The sequence below is a fragment of the Pholcus phalangioides genome, unplaced genomic scaffold, assembly GCF_987345545.1.
Source record: "Pholcus phalangioides strain wild (caught in Gottingen) unplaced genomic scaffold, Ppha-v1.0 ptg000008l_1, whole genome shotgun sequence".
In the NCBI taxonomy this organism is placed as follows: Eukaryota; Metazoa; Arthropoda; class Arachnida; order Araneae; family Pholcidae; genus Pholcus; species Pholcus phalangioides.
The window spans coordinates 8,794,170-8,815,036 of NW_028301601.1; the positions used below are offsets into that span (position 1 = coordinate 8,794,170).

The 20,867-nt window shown below is 37.6% G+C and overlaps 1 protein-coding gene across 1 annotated transcript; it reads left to right on the forward strand.

Annotated features, from left to right (window-relative positions):
• Positions 1-14,422: 14,422 nt before the first annotated feature.
• Positions 14,423-19,881, forward strand: LOC149083609 (26 kDa secreted antigen-like). The gene is made up of 4 exons (XM_089235395.1): positions 14,423-14,577; positions 18,286-18,409; positions 18,505-18,639; positions 19,671-19,881. The coding sequence occupies exons 1-4, from the start codon at positions 14,434-14,436 to the stop codon at positions 19,850-19,852; spliced, it is 585 nt and encodes a 194-aa protein (XP_089091521.1). The 5' UTR covers positions 14,423-14,433; the 3' UTR covers positions 19,853-19,881.
• Positions 19,882-20,867: the final 986 nt, after the last annotated feature.

The window sequence follows — 20,867 nt, forward strand, 5'->3', positions numbered from 1 at the left end:
ATCCCCATATAAGTGACTGTCGAGCCTCTGTGACCATATTCTCTTGAATCGACGTTAGCAACCTTGAGCTACCTTCCCACCACCCCCCCCCCTCTCTTAAACTGCTAGAATGATGACTAACCAGATATCCAATGGAATGATTCCAATTTTACTTTGATGATGGGTGCCTTTCAAGTTCTTTCGGCTGTAATGAGAAACGAAGGCAGGGTTTCGTTTGGCTTGTAATGCTCACACATTACAAGGCATTTCTCCTTACGCAAAGCGCAAATTGAGCCGCGTGCAGCGATCGCGACACGAAGCAGGGTAGCAAGCACTCTGTTTTTCTGCCAACGGAAATCAGAAGGACAGCACAAATTGAGACGCGAGGTGACATTACGCTAAGCGCGTGCACGCGCGAAAAACGGACAGCGTCACCACTGGCAGGGCTGCTCTTAAAACAAGTAACTGGTGTTGGGGTCGACCGCGCCGGGTAGGGATGGTCATCTCTGATGCACGGTGGAGCCCCCTAGCGGCTCGAACCAGAATTACAACGCGTGAAAAAAATGGATTTTCCTGACTGAAGTGTCTCCGTCAACAGTCTTTTTCATGAATGCCGACCGGTGAGCAATTGTTTTTTAGAGTCCCGTTTCTCGATTTTCCGGGGCTAAATTTTTTTTTTTTAATTTATTTGAATATTTTGTGGGCTTAAAATAATTTCTGTCAGTTGATAAAAATCAAAGGGGCTTAACAATTTTGTAATATTTTGATGGATAATATTTTACAGCAAATTTTAATAGCTATGGAAAGGGATTTCCGCTGTGCTCTAGGGCATACGCCATCGGTCAAAGTCAAAGCAGCATGGGGCTGCATTAATTACAGTAACTAGATATGCTAATCCAACAGCGGAGAGTTTTGGGGAAAATGTGTTTGAGAAGTTTCAAACACTAGTTGTTGAAATCAATAGACTATAGGATGATAATCTGCCAGTTGGTAGTACAGGTAGTACAGTCTGTAGGGATGCTGTTAGACTTAGAAAACTTATAGAATTATATCATAGATGTAATAGTGCTAAAAGTAGTAAAGTTACGATCAAAAGACAGTTGGTAGATCTTGTTGGGAAAGTAGGGGAATTTTTTTCAAAATGAATGTAGCACAATGGAAAGTTGTCAGAAGAAAATCAAAAGTAAATGCCAGGAATATTGTGAACTCTGAATTACATTTTTCTAGCTCTGAATCAGCATCAGAAAATGAAGTTGTGTCCAGAGGTATTTTCAGGTTAAATTGATTTACATACACGACAACACAAAAAAATACTCCGGACAGTAAAAGTACGGATATGACAGAGGATAAAATTAAAGAAATGACGTCAGAAAATGTTGACATGGTGATCGCCAAAATAAGGGACAACAAAGGGATAAACATTGAGAAGAAAAGTGTAATAAACGATGATCCCTCAATCGTAAGGGGTGGGGCCCTTTGACACTAGAAATGGGGAAATCATGCAAAAAGAAGAAAACAGTTTTAACAGAGAAAAATAAGGAGAATATGAAGGTTCGGGCAAGTACATCAAAAGAACATGACAGTACTACAGTAATACCCCCTGTGGAAGGTATTTCATATAAAGGGATAGATGACCCAGATATAGAGAACACTGAAGATGAGGAATTACAATTTGCCACCAAATTACGTCAAGAAATTAAAAAAGACAATTTCCAAACAGTAATCAGTAAGGACACAAAGAAAGCAATGAAGAAAAACTTCAAAACCCCTGGCATCTATCTTACAAAATTGGATGGAGCCTAGAAACAAATTAAGTGAAATTTGTAAAGTGGCATTTAAAGGTACACAAAAAAGAGACGCATGTGTTCTACAGATAGAATCAATACATGACTAGACAAAAGTAAAAATATTTCTGAGTGCAAATAAATATGAATACCACAGTTCCAAGATCAAAGAGAGCAGGAGGAATTAAAAATTGCCATTAAAATTATACATGAATCATGTGAGTAACGATCCTCCTCTTCGTGGCCGAGTAACTGCACACATACTCATTGACGAGTCTTTGCAACATTTTTCATGTATTCTTTCCTAATATACAAATACAAATACAACGCCACAACAGGCAAAATACCCAACCAGGTTTTGGATAAAAAGATGCCCATAAAGATATGGTTGTCATATATTTCAAAAATACAGCAACCCAATTAAAAATGCAATTAACACAAATTATAAACAATATATACACATGAGAAAATATTATACAGCGCCCATAAAGAATACTTATGGTTGTCTTATTCTAAGAATGGATAATTTTCTCGATTTACCTTAACATGTTAATCGTATTTCTTTTTAAACGTGTCAATTGTGTTACAATTTACTACCTCCGGGGGTAAGCTGTTCCATTTATGAACAACCCTATTGGAGAAAATTCCCTGCGACACCATAACCTCGCATTTTTCCTTACCAATCGATAATGGAAGCCCCGTGTGCCAATAAGGACACGCGTAGCTCTTCTCTGAACCCCTTCAACCAAGTCTATGGTGTGCCCTTGTGTCCCCTTGTAAAAGCAGTCGATTGGCGGTGTACTAAAAGTTCATGGTCCATTCTATCCATCTCATTGAAAATTTTGAACACTTCGATCATTTCTCCTCGTTCATCCAATGTGAACATATTCAAAAAATGAAGTCTCTCTTCATAACTCAAGCCCTGTGTGCCAATAAGGACACGCGTAGCTCTTCTCTGCACCCCTTCAACCAAGTCTATGTCCCTCTGTAGGTATGGTCTCCAAAACCTTACAGCATACTCCAGTCCAGGACGAACTAAGCCTCGAAAAAGCGGAAGAATGACTTTAGGAGAACGCGAAGAGACTTTTTTGAAAATGAGACCAAGCATTCTATTCGTTTTTTTGACCACCGCTGAACAATGCTCAGGAAACCTAACCCGCTCGTCAATGAGAATTCCCAAATCGGTGACCCTAGTTGCATCCGGAATAGTGACACAATTCAACTCGTAAGAGAACCGTGGGTTGTTCGAACCAAAATGAGCGACCATGCTCCATTCATTTGCCCATGCTGCAATCCTGTTTAGACTGGTCTGGAGCGACTCCCTATCGCTTTGATTCCCGATTACCCCCATTAACTTCACATCATCTGCGAATTTGCTAGAAATCCCATCAATACCCTGATCGAGTTTAACGATAAAAAGTGAAAAAAGTATGGGGCCAAGGACACTTCCTTGAGGAACTCCACTTGTGACGTCTGTCCAACCAGAGAATTCCCCGTTCACCATAACTTGTTGCGACCTATCTCTTAACCACGATCCTATCCGATTCAGCAAGTTGCCCCCAATTCCAATCTCGTGTAAACGCTTCAAGAGTTTACCATGTTGGACCCGATCGAATGCCTTCTGGAAATGAAGGTAAACAACGTCGACATTTTTGCTCTTACCCAAAGCCTTAGTCACGTAATCATAGAAGCAAAGGAGGTTAGTTACACATGACTTGCCCTTCCTGAACCCATGCTGATTATCCGACAATACATTATTCTCGTCTATCCACTTCACAAATTGCCTTTTGATGATAATTTCCAAAATTTTCGAGAGGGAACTCGTCAAACTCACTGGACGATAATTTGACACCGCTTCTCTACTACCTTTCTTCAATATCGGAACAACGTTAGCAAGTGTCCAATCCCTTGGGACGATACCATCAGCAACACTACTCTTGTATATCTGTGCGACTGGCCCCAACAATTCATTAGCACATTCTCTGAGGACAAATCTGAGGACAGACACCACCAAATCATCGCTCCTTGCACGCCCGAGGTATGCCATGTTGCTTGGTATATCGTTGTCTTTTGTTTTTGTTTTTTAACTTATAAATGTCCACACTTAGTCTACGTCCACCGTCGTATGCTAATGACTAATAATTCGAGAAAAAAAAATGCATATATAGATAGATATATGCTCAATAATACTCACGTATTTCCAACAAAACCAAAAAAAAAAATAAATAATAAAATCGTGCATTCAAAGGTATTCAATCGTTGAAAAAAATAGTATGTGCGATAATGCTGCTGCTCAAAAAAAATCATATTTTCAATAACAAACTGACGTGTCAAAAAGAAAAAAAATCATTTGCTCAGCGAATAATACTGACGTATTTTCGAATGACAATAATAAAGAAATCGTACGTGAAGCGAATAATACCGACGTATCTTTCCAGAGGAAAAAAATCAGTATTAACGTAATTACCGCCGTTTCACTGACCGTATTTTTTCAAATACGTTCCTTAAAGATATTTTTCTAGTAATAACGTCTTTCGACGCCTCTTTTCATCTTGCACCGGACGCACTGCCCTAAGACCTCCCCTGACTGGAGAGAGTATGACGTCATCGGTCTCCGCTTTGGCAGTGCTGAGAACGGTGTCCCCCAACATCTTTCGTCGGAACATCACGTGACTCAGTGAAAACAAACACGATTCCCCGTTATTTTCTTATGGCATAAATAGGAGTTTAAAACAATAAATGAAAAATATAATTTCAGCATCGATGAGATAATTCCAAAATTAATGAAAGAGATAATTTCAGCATTAATGAAAGATAATTTCAGCATTAATGAAAGAGATAATTTCAGATTAATGAAAGAAAATATTCTAGAATAAATGTAAGAAATAATTTCAGCATTGATAAAGGTGATAGTTCCAAAATTAATGAAAGAGAAAATAATAAAATTAATGAAAGATAATTAACAAATGAAGGAAAGAAAATTCCAGAATGAAGGAAAGAGATAATTCCAAAATTAATGAAGGAAAGAGATAATTCCAAAATTAATGAAGGAAAGAGATAATTCCAAAATTAATGAAGGAAAGAGATAATTCCAAAATTAATGAAGGAAACAATTTCAGAATTAATGAGATAAAATTTCAGGATCAATGAAAGAAATAATTCTAGCATTAATGAAAGAAATAATTCTAGCGTTAATGAAAGAAATAATTCTAGCGTTAATGAAAGAAATAATTTCAGCATTAATGAAAGAAACAAATCCAGAATTGATGAAAGCATTTATTCCACAAGTAATGAAAGAAATAATAATTAATAAAGGAAATAATTCCAGAAATAATGAAAGAAAATTCAAGAAATAATGAAAGAAAATTCAAGAAATAATGAAAGAAAAATCCAGAATTTTTGAAGGAAAATTCAAGAATTGATGAAAGAAATTATTCTAGTATTAATGAAAGAAATTATTCTAGTATTAATGAAAGAAATAATTTCATATTTTTTCATCTTTAGAAGAGTTCTCTATCCCTTTATTTAATCTTTAAAAAACAATATTTAGAGACCGAACCGTATATTTCTATGGGAAAGTTGCCAGGCGGGAACTTTGTTTTCACGGAGTCACGTGATTTTCTTGTATTTGATGTCGCTGCAGTCGCGGTGGCTGGGTGCTCAGATTCTCTGTCGTCTGCTTCTCTCCAGGTTCCTTGTTTTGGACGTGTCCTTGTGTCCTGAAAAAATTACTGAACTTCCAGTTCTGTTTGTGAGCTTAGCTTGTAGGGAACCGAACAAACCGTCTGTCGTCTGCTCATTAAGAGGGTCTTAGTTTCGGACGCCTCCTTATGCTCAAATAAAATAACCGATCATTTAGTTTGAATTCCCAGTTCAGTTTATGAGTTTTTTTTATAAGGAACTGAACGGAATAAAGAATATAGTTTTTTTTTACTTTAAACCTCATCATCACCACATGAGTCACATTTAAATGTGTGATTAGATGGCAGCACATTACTATAAAGTGGGAGTGTGGAAAAATTCACTTTTTACGACCTTACCTGTCGGATGCTTGTGTGGAGGTCCTTTGTTTAGGATAGCTCATTGGCATCGAGCTTATATTACTGGAGGGAACATCCACAGACGCCGCGACGGCGTAGACATCAAATGCAAAGAAACCACGTGACTCGGTGAAAACAAAGCTCGTTTGCCCATAAAAATGCACAGTTCGTTCTCTAAATATTGCGTTTTAAAGATTAAAAAAAAGTGATAGAGATGAAAAAAGATTCTATTTATAGACATTATTTATTTTTCATTAATACTGGAATCATTTCTTTCATTAATGCTGGAATAACTTTTTTCGTTAATGCCAAAAAATTTCATCAATGCTTGAATATTCCTTCATTAATTTTTCTTCATTTATTTTCCTTCATTAATTCTGGAATTTTTCTTAATTTATACTTGAAATTTTGCATTAATTTTTGAAACTTTCCATTAATTCCGGAATTATTTCCTTTATTAATTATTATTTCGTTCATTCCTTCTGGAGTAATTGCTTTAAACAATTCTGTATTTGTTTGTTTCATTAATGCTGAAATTATTTCTTTCATTAATTTGGAATTCTCTTTAATAAATTCTAGAATTTTTCTTTCATTAATTTTGGAATTATTCCTTTTTCTTAATTATGAAAATATTTCTTTCATTAATGCTTAAATTATCGCTTTCATTTATTTTGGAACTGAAATTATCTGCTTCATTATAACTAGAATTTTTCTTTCATTTATTCTGGAATCATCTTTCATTTATTCTGGAATCATCTTTAATTTATTCTGAAATCATCTTTCATTTATTCTGGAATCATCTTTCATTTATTCTGGAATTATCTTTCATTAATGCTGGAATAATCTTTCATTAATGCTGGAATAATCTTTCATTAATGCTGGAATTATCTTTCATTACTTCCGGAATTATCTTTCATTACTTCCGGAATTATCTTTCATTACTTCCGGAATTATCATTTTCATTAATTCCGGAATTGACACTTTCATTAATTTTGAAATTATCATTTTCATTAATTCTGGAATTGACACTTTCATTAATTTTGAAATTATCAATTTCGTCAATGCTGAAACTATCTCTCATTAATTGTAGAAGTATCTCTCATTAATTGTAGAAGTATCTCTCATTAATTGTAGAAGTATCTCTCATTAATTGTAGAAGTATCTCTCATTAATTGTAGAAGTATCTCTCATTAATTGTAGAAGTATCTCTCATTAATTGTAGAAGTATCTCTCATTAATTGTAGAAGTATTTCTTATTAATTCTGGAAACATCACTTTCATTTATTCTGGAAATATCACTTTCATTTATTTTGGAAATATCACTTTCATTTATTTTGGAAATATCACTTTCATTTATTTTGGAAATATCACTTTCATTTATTTTGGAACTGAAATTATCTGCTTCATTATAACTAAAATTTTTCTTTCATTTATTCTGGTATCACCTTTCATTTATTCTGGAATCATCTTTCATTAATTTTGAAATTATCAATTTCGTCAATGCTGAAAGTATCTCTCATTAATTCTGGAATTATCTTTAATTGCTCTCATGAAAGGAATGACACATGAAACTCATGAAAGGAACAAATCGAAATGAAAGAAACATAGAAATGAATCGATCTGCCCCCTGTTTTTGCTTCAAAAAATGCTTGATTAAAGCTGCGGAATTTCTTCAATGTAATTTATATGGACCCACAATTAATTTCAAAACATCCTGAACTATTTGGATTGAGATTTAGTTAAGACAATACAAATACAAATACAACGCCACAACAGGCAAATTGTCCAACGAGGTGGCTGACTTAAGAACATCATGGATCCCGGAGCCATTTTTGGAGGCCCTACCTACCACTGCTACACCACACATGCACCCCCCCCCCGTGCGGAACCCCCAACGAGTCGGTACATGCGGGAATGTGCGTGTACGTGTAGTGAAACCTGACGTGAAGTTTTTTGTTTCTCTGTAATGCTTGTTATGTGTAGTGCTGCCATCTGCCACCAGTTTTTCTAACTATGAGTGAAGTGTTATGATTGAATGATTTATCGTTGTAGGACTGTTGCTCTCTGTGGCGAGACTTTTTAACGGGGAGATCGGCTCGCATTTGCGCCTTGAAGTTGGGAACCACAGAAAACCAACTTCAGCCGACCACCACTGTGGGGTTCGAACCCGGATCCTAGCATCGCGAGTCCGTCACTATTAAAATTACGGAGACATTGATTTTCGTGCTTGAGAAGTTATAAATGACATGCTGAAATTAATGTTATTGCATGGATATCAACCTCAAAAGGGAGTGTGGCTCATTATTTTATATTTAATTTTCTGGGCTTCGTATCTATAAGCGAACTCAATGTTTCGAAAATCCAAAATTCAATTCGAATTTTAAAATTATTGATGTGGCGGAAAACCTTACCAAATTTCCGCATTCCTATGCTAAAATCGGCAATTTTAACATTGATCTCTATATAGTATCGTGCTTGTTTGCACCAAGGGATCTTCCGACGGAGATGTTGGGGGCACCGTTCTCAGCACTGTCAAGGCGGAGATCGCTGATGTCATACTCCCTCCAGTAATATAAGCTCGATGCTCATTGGGTCTTGAAAAAATTACTGAACTGCAACTTTTTAATCATTCAGGTCAGTTTATAAGCTTTGTTTATAAGGAGCAAAGCTGAATGTGTGAAAGAATTTAGTTTTTTTTACACCTGAGCTTCGTCATCACCACATAAGGCACTTCTGATTTTGAAAGTAGATAGCAGCACCAACAATATTTTTAAAAATGAATGTCTTAAATTATTCTAGAGTATTAAATTAGTTTTAATTTCCTTGAAATTGTTAGTGCCATTGTGAATTCGCTGCAAGTGCTACAAGGCAAAAAAAAAACAAAAAAAAAACTGTTCCTAATATTTTAAACCGAGCACAACTCAGGTCTATCACCATCTATAGAGGATTTACTACTTAGTGAGCTGTGCCGGAAGTGCAACTGTGTGTGTACCTAACAGTCTGAGTGCGTATGTAGTGTTGTGTTTGACTTTTCAGTGCTGCCAGCTATATTTCAGAAGTGAGTGATGTGTTATGATTGAATCACATTTGTACTGTTTGTAGGTCTGTTGCTCTCGGCGGCAAGACTTTTTGAAGGGGAGATCGGCTCGCATTCGCGCCTCGAAGTTGGGAACCACAGAAAACCAACTTCAGCCGACCACCACTGTGGGTACGTTGGGGTTCGAACCCGGGACCTCGCGAAGCGAGTCCATCACCATGACCACTCGAACGCCAGGGCGGCTAAAATGAAGCTGCTATTGGCGGACGGCGTAACGTTTCGAGTCACCCGGTATATACGGGGCTCATTACTTCAAGCACTACTCTAAGAAAGGGTGCCAAAAAATGAGGGAAAGGATCGTCGTCCGTCAGTTTTTGCTGTTGTTTCTTAACTTTTCTCCGATGTTTGAATTCAAATATCTTGGTGGATATTGCAGTTACGAACATAGAATTTTTCTGTTGGGATCAGAAGCTACAGGGCAATAACTTTTTAATTGGAGGGTGGAGGGCAATGGGGACGCTGTAAAAATGTATATATATATATAAATATTTATTTATTTATTTATTTTGTGACGCACTGTATTTTCACTCTAAAAACGTGTGCAGGGTAATTTTTGAACATTTTTTAAATTGGAATCATGCATCTACGACAGACGGTTGATGAGATAAAGGTCACGTTAGCCCTTACAGCACACCCTGTATATAGATTTCTTATGGGCTTTCATCTTGTGATTGTGATGATTATTGTGTAATATCTGTTTTTGAGCTGAACGTATTGAATAAATATCATGCATTTTACGTTTACGTTTGTGCTGCTTTTGAGTCTCCTGCAAACACGCATGCGTTGGTAGCAGAGCGTAGTTTATCTGATTAGAACGAGATTTGTGCAAGCAACGGATTGAATTTGACGAGTTGTAAAATTTTGCCGGTTGTTAGAAACGAACTTTATAATGATAGGACTTTGCCTTCGTTAATTCCTGGCTTGAATGGAATCAACGAATTTCTTGAATTCTGGCTAATAATAAACTACAAATGGATGTAGGAAAAAACCGCTTCTTGTGGCCGCACCCAAAGAAAAAGATGAAACCTAAGATCTACATTGGAGGTATACGAATTCGACCGTCTCAGATAATACGATACCTTGGTTTGTACTTTGATAGTAAATTGAACTTTATGGCGCACAGGTCGACAAAAACAGGTCGACAAAGTAAATGGCACACTGCAATTACTGCGCAGATTGACCGGATCGAAATGGGGAATGCAGCGAGCGTTTCGCAACATCTTGTATAAGACTATTGTACAAAGGCAACTTTCATACGAATGCGCCACTTGGTATCAGCACCCAACTCAAAAACAAAAGAGAGCTCTGGATATCGCAGAGCGTCCCTTTCTTCTACATGTTACAGAAGCATACGTTACAACCGCGAACGAAGTTCTGTATGTGGCCACAGGCAACCAAGTTTTGAGTATTTACATGGAGTACGAGGCTCTTAAGACCAGACTGCTACATCTTGAAAAGGACATAATATTGGACGAGCAGAGAATTTCGTCAAACCAATTTGAGCAGCGGCATAAGCAATGGCTGTTTCACCCAAGCAGACATCTCACCAAGTCTCAAATAATGCCATTTGGTATTGATAATATAGATTCCTTGGGCTCTAAGAAAATATTCTCTGATGGCTCTAAAACAGAAACGGCTACTGGCTGCGCGTATGTGGTACAAGCGGAAGATGGTTCAATAGAGGAGCAATGGAGTCGAAGGTTAGCTAAAGAGAATAGCGTATTCCAAGCCGAGATTTTTGCGATACTCAATGCTGTTAAACGTGCGGAAGAGATGCTTTGTCCAGTAACAATCTTGACAGATAGCGCATCTGGCCTCCTAGCCATAAAAGATCCTCGTTCACCTAACCCTGACGGACGAAGTATTCGTCTTATCCTACGCGCTCACGACAGCATAAGGTTAGTCTGGGTCAAAGCGCACGTATGTATTGCTGGAAATGAAAAAGCGGATCAACTTGCCAAGGAAGCGACGACATTGAAAGACTTGGTTGTTCTACCTTGGCCGAGGAGTCATGCCCGCAATATCTTGAAAGACAGAATGCTTCATCTTTGGCAAGTTGAATGGAACAAGAACTCAACGGAAGACGCCTACAAGATACAACGTCGAGTGACTTTGCGCAAGTGTGTATGGCCGCGAACAAAAACAATCCTTTTAACTGAGCATGGTCCATTTCCGACATACTTGCAGCGCTTTGGACGATCATCTCACAATGCTTGTAAGTGTGGTGCTACGGGCTCGCTATGGCATTACGTCTGCCAATGTCCACACACATCAGCGTTTCATTTTGGTCAGATGTCACAAAGTCAGATGACGGCATTCAAAAGAAGAATACTAAAAAGTCCGATGAACTTCTCGCTCATTCAAAATTTGATTCAATTTTTAGACCATAACCTATATTTGCTGCACGACAAGAAGGGAGGACTACGGAAGAAGCAGGATGAATTTCAGCCTTCCAAACCAGTAAAGCTGATACCAGGGAGAGTCTACACCTTGCGGCCACGTAGGGGTACTGGAAATTCACGAAACTGATGCGTCGTTGAACGGTGAACTTTATTGGAGAAACTATAAACACTTAACATGCTAACGAGGTGAATCAATGCCGCCCATAATCCAGCTAGCCAGCCGATGTAGCTTCGGGAATGATGAAAATCTTCTAATTGCCCAGGAGAATTGAGACGTTGGATGCTTATGGAACAGTAATGTGTGCCTATAATGAGCTAAAACATCTGGGTGTCCGAACATTGGCTGACTTGGACACTTGGACCATGACATGTGACGTAAACATGACATCGATTCGTCGTTGTACGGCCTACACGATTAGTGACATCCAACGAACGCGGACGGACCGCCACCAACGGAATTTGATTATCGAGTCCGGACATGCCAAGGACGTTATAATATCAATTAACATTTCGATTTATCATAATTATTCCGTTGATTTACTTCTGTAATTGGACTTGTTATTCTGTTATACAAATGTATATACTGTAGATATATATATTCATATACTGTAGATAAATATATATATATATATATTTAATAAAATTCCGGATGCACCCATCTTTCGGGAATGCTTTGATATCTCCTTGAGATGGGAAGCGGGGTGCGTCCGGTCCTTCAATGTTCAATGGCTTGAATGGAAGTAACTACCGTATTTGGGCTATAAAAACTAGAAGCAGCATTGAATATCAAAAGCCTATCAGCATATATGTCTAAAGAGGGCCAACCTAATGCTTCAGATCTGGTGTTATCCGAGTGGAAGCGAAAGAATGATGAACCTATCATCATCCTTTCCCTTCCCTGGCCGATGAATACGTTCTGCAGTATGTTTATTATGAAATAACCGAAAAAGTGTGAGTAAAACCCGTAAGTAAATTTTCTTCGGAATACGAGAGTTCAAGCGTAGGGTTTACATGTCCGAAATTTCATAACGATTCGTTTAGTATTTTTCTGAAAATTTGAGAAAAAATCTCTATGTGGACACAGGCACTTAATGACTATAAAGTGGATATTCAGCAGAGAAAAATGTATGTTTGTAGTTAATTTTTCCAGCACTGCTCTAAGTCAGGTCTCTGCTTATTAGTTTCGACAATACCGCTATTGTTATGGTTTGAGTATCATGTTGCCAATATGAGCTCGTATAATGTAAGGTTATGGCTAAAAGAAAAAGCATCATGTGCGCATCTGAAATACAGTCATAGATACAGCCTTTTCTTCTCGACCTAGGATATTTCCTAAAAGACCATAGGGCAAAAGCAGTACAGCGATAGCCTTCGTCGTTCACAACAGCGGCAGCTGTACAGAAAAGTAGTCATCCACCAAAACAATGCAAGATGAATTTTTTTAGCATTGAATTATGTTTTAATATAGTTCGTAAGAATATGAAATACGCGTGCAATAAATTTTGTCAAATATGATCGTTAGCCTCAATGGCAGCAGAAGATGAAATCCACGAATATTTCCGGTAAAGCCTGGACAGCGAATGGTTTGATAGAAAGGAAGACCAAGGGGAGTACTGGTCAATAGAGACCATTCCCAACTGAATCAAGTTCAGTACGCTTTATCTAGCGTCGTTTGTGGATCATTAAATCATTAATACTATTAAATTCAATGTCATTAAGTTTACGTTTTTCTTTTTTAGTTATATAAGTAATGCATATTTGAGGCAATTGACAATTCATAATGATTTTTTCGAAAATTGTGGAAAAATGGTTTTACAAATTCATTTGGAAGAATGTTTTACACAGAATCCGAAACTATTTTATTGTTGTTTATGTAATAAGTAACAACAAAGTTATGGCTGATTTAAATCATCTGCAACAATGGTTTCGAAGGCAACTAGCAATTTTCAAACGCGTTTTTTTGAAGATTCATTTTTTCGGTACTTTATTCCACGCGAGAAACTAAATTTTTAAAAACCTATGAAAGATATTCTCATGAAATTGTTTGCCACAGTGTTCCAGATAACGTTAGCTGTGCAATGAACTAGGATCTTGTGGATATATGTTCAGAATATAATATTTTAAAACCGTGTTAATTAAAAAGTTTGATTTTTTTGTGAAAATTCACGCATTGTTGCACGAAAAAAACTGCGATATCTGAAAGAATATATTATGTATCTTAAAACATTTTCTGTTCACTGCACAGATAACACTCATAGAAACATACAGTATAAAAGTATTCAAATAAATTGTGTGGTTTTCAGTGTACAATGTCCGGCGTAAGTACTGGAAATGAGCCAATTTTGAATACATAATTTAGAATATTTCATTGACATTTAAGAAATTTCACTGGATTTCCTTATTTCATACAGTATTTTGATTCAAACCCCACTTGTTTTGTTAAATCGCAGTTTTTTTTCAAAAACAAAGTGCCCCGTACGTAGTCCGCTGCCTTAATCAAAAGAATGAAAATTGATCGTTCTTCATTTTTACATCAGCGCTCCTGTCGTCGTCTCTGAGCACATCGGTTTTCACAAAAGCTCTTGTCACTGTTAACATGAACTCTTATTACACTCACTATACGGCTAAAAGAAAAATGTCATCGAGTGCGTATCTGAAATCCATGGTCGTATAGAAGCAGATTTTCTTCTCGATCTTGCTCATTTGCGGCGCATCAATATGCGAAGATTCAAACAGCTAATAGAGTGTGTTTCGAATTAAAATAAATTATAACGAAGAAACATTATAAGTGGCAATGATTTTGAAAATCAATACATCTTAAAATTATCTTTTTTAAGTAGAAATAGCCAATTCATTCATCATTATCCAGTCTTACTATGGATGTGCTCTGATATCGGTATGGAACGTGCCTCTTAGATCAAGTTGTATAGCACGAATATGAATCGGAAAATTCATGAGACGTCATGTTTCTGGCAAAACCCGTGTCACATTTCGAAATTCAATGATGACGTGTGTCAAACACTTAGTGTGGCAACGATTTCGATACTCAATTAGGAATAAGCGTGGCAAAATGTATATAAAAAGAAACGATTTGTGAACGAGGCACACACAGAACGGATCAACCAATAGTCATGAAATCGTTGGTATTGTTGGTTCCAGCTCTCGTTGCTCTGATCGCCTCGTGTTCTGCCGATGGCGTTGGGACGGACGAACTTTACCGTTTTGCCAAGATCGTTCCACAACTCATTGACCAAGCTCCGGCTTCCCAGCTTAAGGTAAGAGATACATTATTTCTCTTCGTTGCTAGAGTCACTCACATTTTACTAAATTGGTACACATTGTTGTGTCATACTCACATATTTGTGTGGTGTTTCACATAACTCGAGATCCATTATGTTTTATTTGAAATTTCTCTGTTATGGAATATCGGCGATTCCGTGTGTTATGTGTACACACTTGCTATACACGATGCCATGATCAGTATCGGGGTTTATAAGTAATCCGCAGTATCGGGGTCGTAAGTAAGGCCCGAATACTGAGAATTCCATAAACATAGACTATAATGTACAAAATGAACCTGACAAGAGACAGATATTGACTCCCTAATGGAGAATTTTTGATGAAGTTAAAAGAATGTTTTATGCTCTTAAAAAACTGTAAATATATGCCGTATAAAACGGAAAGTATGTCTTAATAATTGTTTCTTTCTTATCTCGAATAACATTAGTTTCAGCAAAATAACATGATAATGTGTGAGAAGTGGGGATAGTCTAAATTATCTTAAATCATTACCCACTTATTTTTGTATTAACAAAAACTCTTCGTTTTACTAACTAATCTCATCCAGCTGAAATTTCCCTCCAAAATTTCCCTTTTGTGTTTTTTTTCCTACAAATTCAGAACTAGTGTGCTGCCATCTACAGGTAGAAATACCTAGCCAAGTACGGTATTTATCTTTACAGAAAAGCATCGCACAAAATTAAAATAAATAATTCTTTTTATTTGATAAAAACCCTACAAAAATTCTCCAATTTACCAATTTCAACCAATTTCATACGAGTACCGACACCGATTCAGATGATTAATCTATTTACAGCCACACACCAGTGCCCTTGAAAGGCTAGTGTTTTTACACTTTGAAAATTCAATGCCATTGCTGATTGGTTGAAAAACCTGAATTTCAGGATTTTTCACCAATTGGCAACGACGTTCCATTTTTAGTGCATAAAAGGCCAGTCCCAGGAGCTCTCTGCACAGGCGGGAACCGCAAAAACCAGTCTGAAGCGAAATCGGAATAGCGAGGGAAAAATTTACTTTCTATCGGAAATTATGAAATATGCAAAATATGCCTTAAAATTGTGAAATATGTTGTATCACGTAGTAAAATTAGCGAAATATGCAAAGACATAGAAATCCGAGACCCACTAATTATAGACTAATTATTTATTTTATCTAAAATTATTTTCAATATCTTCAAATAATTTATTTTCACTTTATTTCAAGCACACACAAGATAGGTATGTACATAGTTTCCCACATTATGTGAATTGAACCTTTGTTAACCTGGAACCTGTGTTCAGCAGAAAAGAAAATCTTGGTCCTTTGGATACCGTTGAAGACAGGTTTTTACTGTAAAAAAATATTCAGGATATATCATTTGATGTTTTCATGCAGTTTGATCTTATATTCTTTGAAAATTAAGGAATTCACGGAGGTCACTGCTGATCTATTGCTTTTAGGATTTGAGACAAACGGAATTTTATCGTCCCATCTTCTATGGAGTTCCATAGGATTTCTAGTATTTGTTTTTTGTCATATTTCTTTTTAAATTACTCGAGAAATTTCCAGGACAGGTTGTTGCCATTTCCGCACCTCTAGTTCCCAACCTGCTGTTGATGATCTGAGCTTAGGCGTCCATTTCACATTTCATTCATTTTCATTCGCCCCATATGAGTGATAAATGAGATAAGTTTATGGTGTAAGGCAAGAACACTATATGCATGTAACAAATTTCCAAACACAAGAATGAATCTACTTCTGGAGAGATTAAATTATTTTCTTGGCCCCTAATACATACATTGGGACCCGTGCAGAGAATTTTTCAGTTATGGAACGCTATCAAACCCATTTGCTCACCAATGAGGTGTTAAGGAAGAGATGACTCCCTCCGATAACATTCCCATTTCGTTTGTTCTTTTTGTATCCGGTGTATATTATGTATAAAGTGTAAGACAACAAATGAGATGGCATGGTAGCCCCCCCCCCCTCCAATTGCTTTTAAAATATACGTCCATCCTAATATGCGTACATTCATCCGTCTTAACGAAACCCAGAAACGTTTCTCCAACTCCCAGCCCCATCTCGTCTGTAATCACCACAAACTTTGTTAATCGCAAAAGTATCCAATTGTCCGGGGAAAATATATTGTAAAAATGTTTTGTTTGCTCTTTTTTTTGACACAAAATAAAGTGTCCCAGACACGAAGCTGGGCTTGGAAAGATCTCGGCAACGGGATAAGTCCAGTGGCAAAGTTTTGGCGTTCATTCATTCACTCAGCTATGTATGAGACGCTGCAAATGTTTTAATATTAATGCGTGTTATAAAGAAAAGAAAGTTCTGTCTCTTCCTGGAGAACTTTTTTCTCTCAAATTCCGCATCGGCATAACAACCAGGAAAATCTTTCTCCTGAATATACATGTTACTGCCAAGGCTCGAAGTGCGGCCGACTCGCGACGGCGTAGGTCACTTCGCGACTTCACCAAGAGTTTTGGCCAAAGTCCGAATCGGAAAAATGATTCTGACTTTGGGCTGCCATTCCGCGAAGTGGCCTGAGATCCTTGGCAAATGCTCGATGTAAGACGCCCGGTAGGAGCCAAATCCATTTTTTTTTAATCGCCAACGTACGAGACATGTCTATATTAGATTAGCTCCATGTGACGAGAGAGAAAAAAAGTGAAATTTGAAAGGAAATACTATAAAAATAATTATATAAGCACATATAGTTTCTTCGCCAAATTTCAGGGGGGGGGAAATAATTACAGCATCGTCACTGCAGTTGATTGACATAATTATCACGAAAAAATACGGCAACTTGACAACGATTATAGGATTTTGGCCGGAATCAGTGGCCACTTCGCGAACTGGTGGGTTATTAACGAAATTGGCGGTAACATATACAGTATATATACGGGGTGATTATAAAAAAAACTATCCCGACATATGGGCCCCTAACTATCATACCATTCACAGAAACTGAATGAAATTTTGGCATAAGGTATTTTGAGGTATGCGCTCAAGAATGATATGGGAAACAACAGTGTCACTCTAACAGTTACGGTTACAGTGAGAAAATTTCGAAAATATCAAATGGCAACACCAAGTTTTTTGTATTGGAATGCGATCTCCATTGTGAAAACCCCTAAATAGCGTTGGAATGGCACCTGTAGCACGAAAATCCCCGGAGCCAGGCAAGGAAAAAGTAAAAAGGACTTTGCCGTACACCAGAGCATTAATGTTCGTTTCATTCGTCACACCGTTTCTTCGATCCCATCCTGATTAGTCCTCCACAAGGTCATGTGGAAAACACAATAAAATGCTTTATTTTATGCCGCTTCTCTGTCCTTATTGGTTGTCCTCACTTTTAGCCTATCTACCGCCGGTGATTTTCATGCTACAGTTGCCGTTCGAACGCTATTTAGGGTTTTTCACAATGGAGATCGCATTCCAATACAAAAAACTTGGTGTTGCCATTTGATATTTTCGAAATTTTCTCACTGTAACCGTTAGAGTGACACTGTTGTTTTCCATATCATTCTTGAGCGCATACATCAAAATACGTTATGCCAAAATTTCATTCAGTTTCTGTGAATGGTATGATAGTTAGGGGCCCATATGTCGGGATAGTTTTTTTATAATCATAGATATATCTTTGGCGCTCGTTTGTTCATTCGTTGCTTGAGAACTAATAATTATGTTTCGAATAGGTGAGTTATGGCGCAAAAGAAGTTGACTATGGGACAAGGATTAACGTGCTCCGATCACTATTTAGGCCGACGGTGTCATTCCCTGAGGCGAACGAATCCGCCAACTATACCTTGATCATGATTGGTAGGCAATCGAATATATATAATTCTTTATTTTTGTCAAATAAATGTCTGTCAAATTATTATTTTTATATGACATACGATTTTTTGTTTGCTTAGGACCAGGCGGTGTGTTTGGAAATCTGAACGGCAGTGAGTTCCTGCAATGGCTCGTCGTCAACATCCCCGGCAATAAAGTCAGTGACGGTAGCACTGTGGTATCTTACGTATCGCCACAACTACCATACATACTATGTAAGTATAGGCATCAAATAACACATTGGAATATGTTACTGCACGGAATATAAGTTGGTTAAGAACAAAATAGTATTGTTCTCTGGATAATTTGGTCATAATAATTTATATATTTTCATAACTTTATTTTTTAGATGGCCCCCTTCTTTGTGTTGAGTTATATTTTCTCTTCCGGCTCACTGTACTCAATCACTCAGCAGGGTCCCTGAAATCCAGTGGTGAATTCTTTTCTCATAAACGAACAGATTCTTAAGTAAATTCGTGGTGTCCAGTACGCGAAATGTAGCCACTGTGCGGTCGTGAGGGCATCGTGCTGAACTCTCATCAGGATGATCCAGACCCCGTTGGCGGTACAACAGTGATTGGATCAAGTTGGTTTTGTACGGTGTTCCAACTTCAAGGCGTGAATGCGAGCCGATCTCTAAAAAAGTCTTCCGCAGAGAGCAGGCAGACATGCAACACATACGCGCACCATCATTCCAACATATACCAATTCGTTAACAGATCCGGAGGAATATGAACGATGTGCGTGTGTTTTAGTAGTAGTAGATCTACAACACGATACTTACATAACATGAAAATTCAAGCATTTATCTTTGCTTCGAAACATGGTGGATAGATGGCAGCACCAGAAAGAACATGAAACAACCACATGTTCCACAACTGAAATACGTTTTCAACTGAAAACTATTATTCCGGCATGTAGCGATCCGTTAGAGATTCCGCAAAGGAATGTGCACGAGGTGCATGTACGGTTAAGTGGTAGTAGTGGTATCTGAAATGTCTGATTGGGCATTAACTTCATTCTATTTCGGGGCCACGGCCAGATAACCATACACATGACGGCTGGTTAGCTCCGAAAAATCATTCACGATCACACATTCAACATTTAAATACGTTTGTGATTTTTGGTAAAAAACACTTATGGTTATACCTGAGATCTATAATCACGATGAAAAAGTGTGTTGTGTATTTATTTAGTAATGTAAATAGCTAATATGTATGTTCAAACATTTTCATACTCGTTTCAGTGAATCGTATGGGCGTCTTCCTTTACTACGAACAAACCACTGTCTTGGAAATCGATGCGCTCAACTCGTTCTTCGATAACCTCAGATTTGGCTTCAATGTCAGGAAATTCGTGAAAGAGTTCAAACTCGTGGAACCACCCGTCGCTGGTAATTTCATGCTGTCAGTGCTCATCGCTAAATGATGACGAATGTGTATGAGGATAAAAGAAAATTAAAGGAATAAATGCAATAGATATATTACATACAAAAGCCAAGATTCCAATTTCTTGTTGTCATAATCTTGTTCCTGGGATCTCTCTTTCAAAACGTACGTCATGTGTTCAGTAAATGAGTTGCGGGGTCCTCTTGGTGTACATAGGGTCTTCCAGGAGCGTCGCGAAACAAGACGTCATATCTATCTGACAATATTGATTCATGCCTACTCAGAATGAAACAGAGTTTACACAACTGAAGAGTTGTAAGTCAAAATCATTATTTTCTTTCGAATTAGTGGGTTCAATACAATCCAGAAGCCAGTACCATGATGAATGAATGAATGCCAGAACTTTGCCACTGGACTTATCCCGTTGCCGAGATCTCTTCCAGCCCAGCTTCGTGGCAGAGTCTGGAACACTTTATTTAGTGTCAAAAAAAAAACAAAAAAAAAAACCATACAAACTTTTTTTACAACATATTTTCCCCGGACAATTGGGTACTGTCGCGATTAACAAATTTTGTGGTGATTACAGACGAGATAGGATTAGGAGTTGGAGAAGTTTCGGGGCTTAGTTAAGATGAATGCACACATATTAGGATGGAGGTATGTTTTAAAAGCAATTGAGCGCCCGCAACCCCGCCCCCCCCCCTATGCCATCTCATCTGTTATCTTACACTTGCCATATTATATACACAAAATACAAAAAACGAAATGAGAATCATATTGTGAAATATAAAATAACCATCGGAGCGAGTCTCTCGCTTAACACCTTATTGGTGAGCAAATGGGTTTGATAACTTGCGGCTAGAAGCCAGCATCAGTTTTATTGGATTGAGTTCACTCTCTCTGGTGGATTTAATGAAAATATACAAAATAGAAGTATTGTGTGGGGGAATATATACAATTAGGGAGCACCCGTGGCATCTCGCTTAGCACCTTATTCGGTGAGCAACATGAATCCGACAATATGAGTACGCACGTGTGTTGTGGACATGAAATGC

Excerpts from the sequence above, each read along its gene's own strand:
- LOC149083609 (XM_089235395.1), top strand. The coding sequence starts at position 14,434 with ATGAAATCGTTGGTATTGTTGGTTCCAGCTCTCGTTGCTCTGATCGCC. Across the intron at positions 18,410-18,504 it reads CTATACCTTGATCATGATTG|GACCAGGCGGTGTGTTTGGA; the intron begins GTAGGCAATCGA and ends TTGTTTGCTTAG. Across the intron at positions 18,640-19,670 it reads ACAACTACCATACATACTAT|TGAATCGTATGGGCGTCTTC; the intron begins GTAAGTATAGGC and ends TACTCGTTTCAG.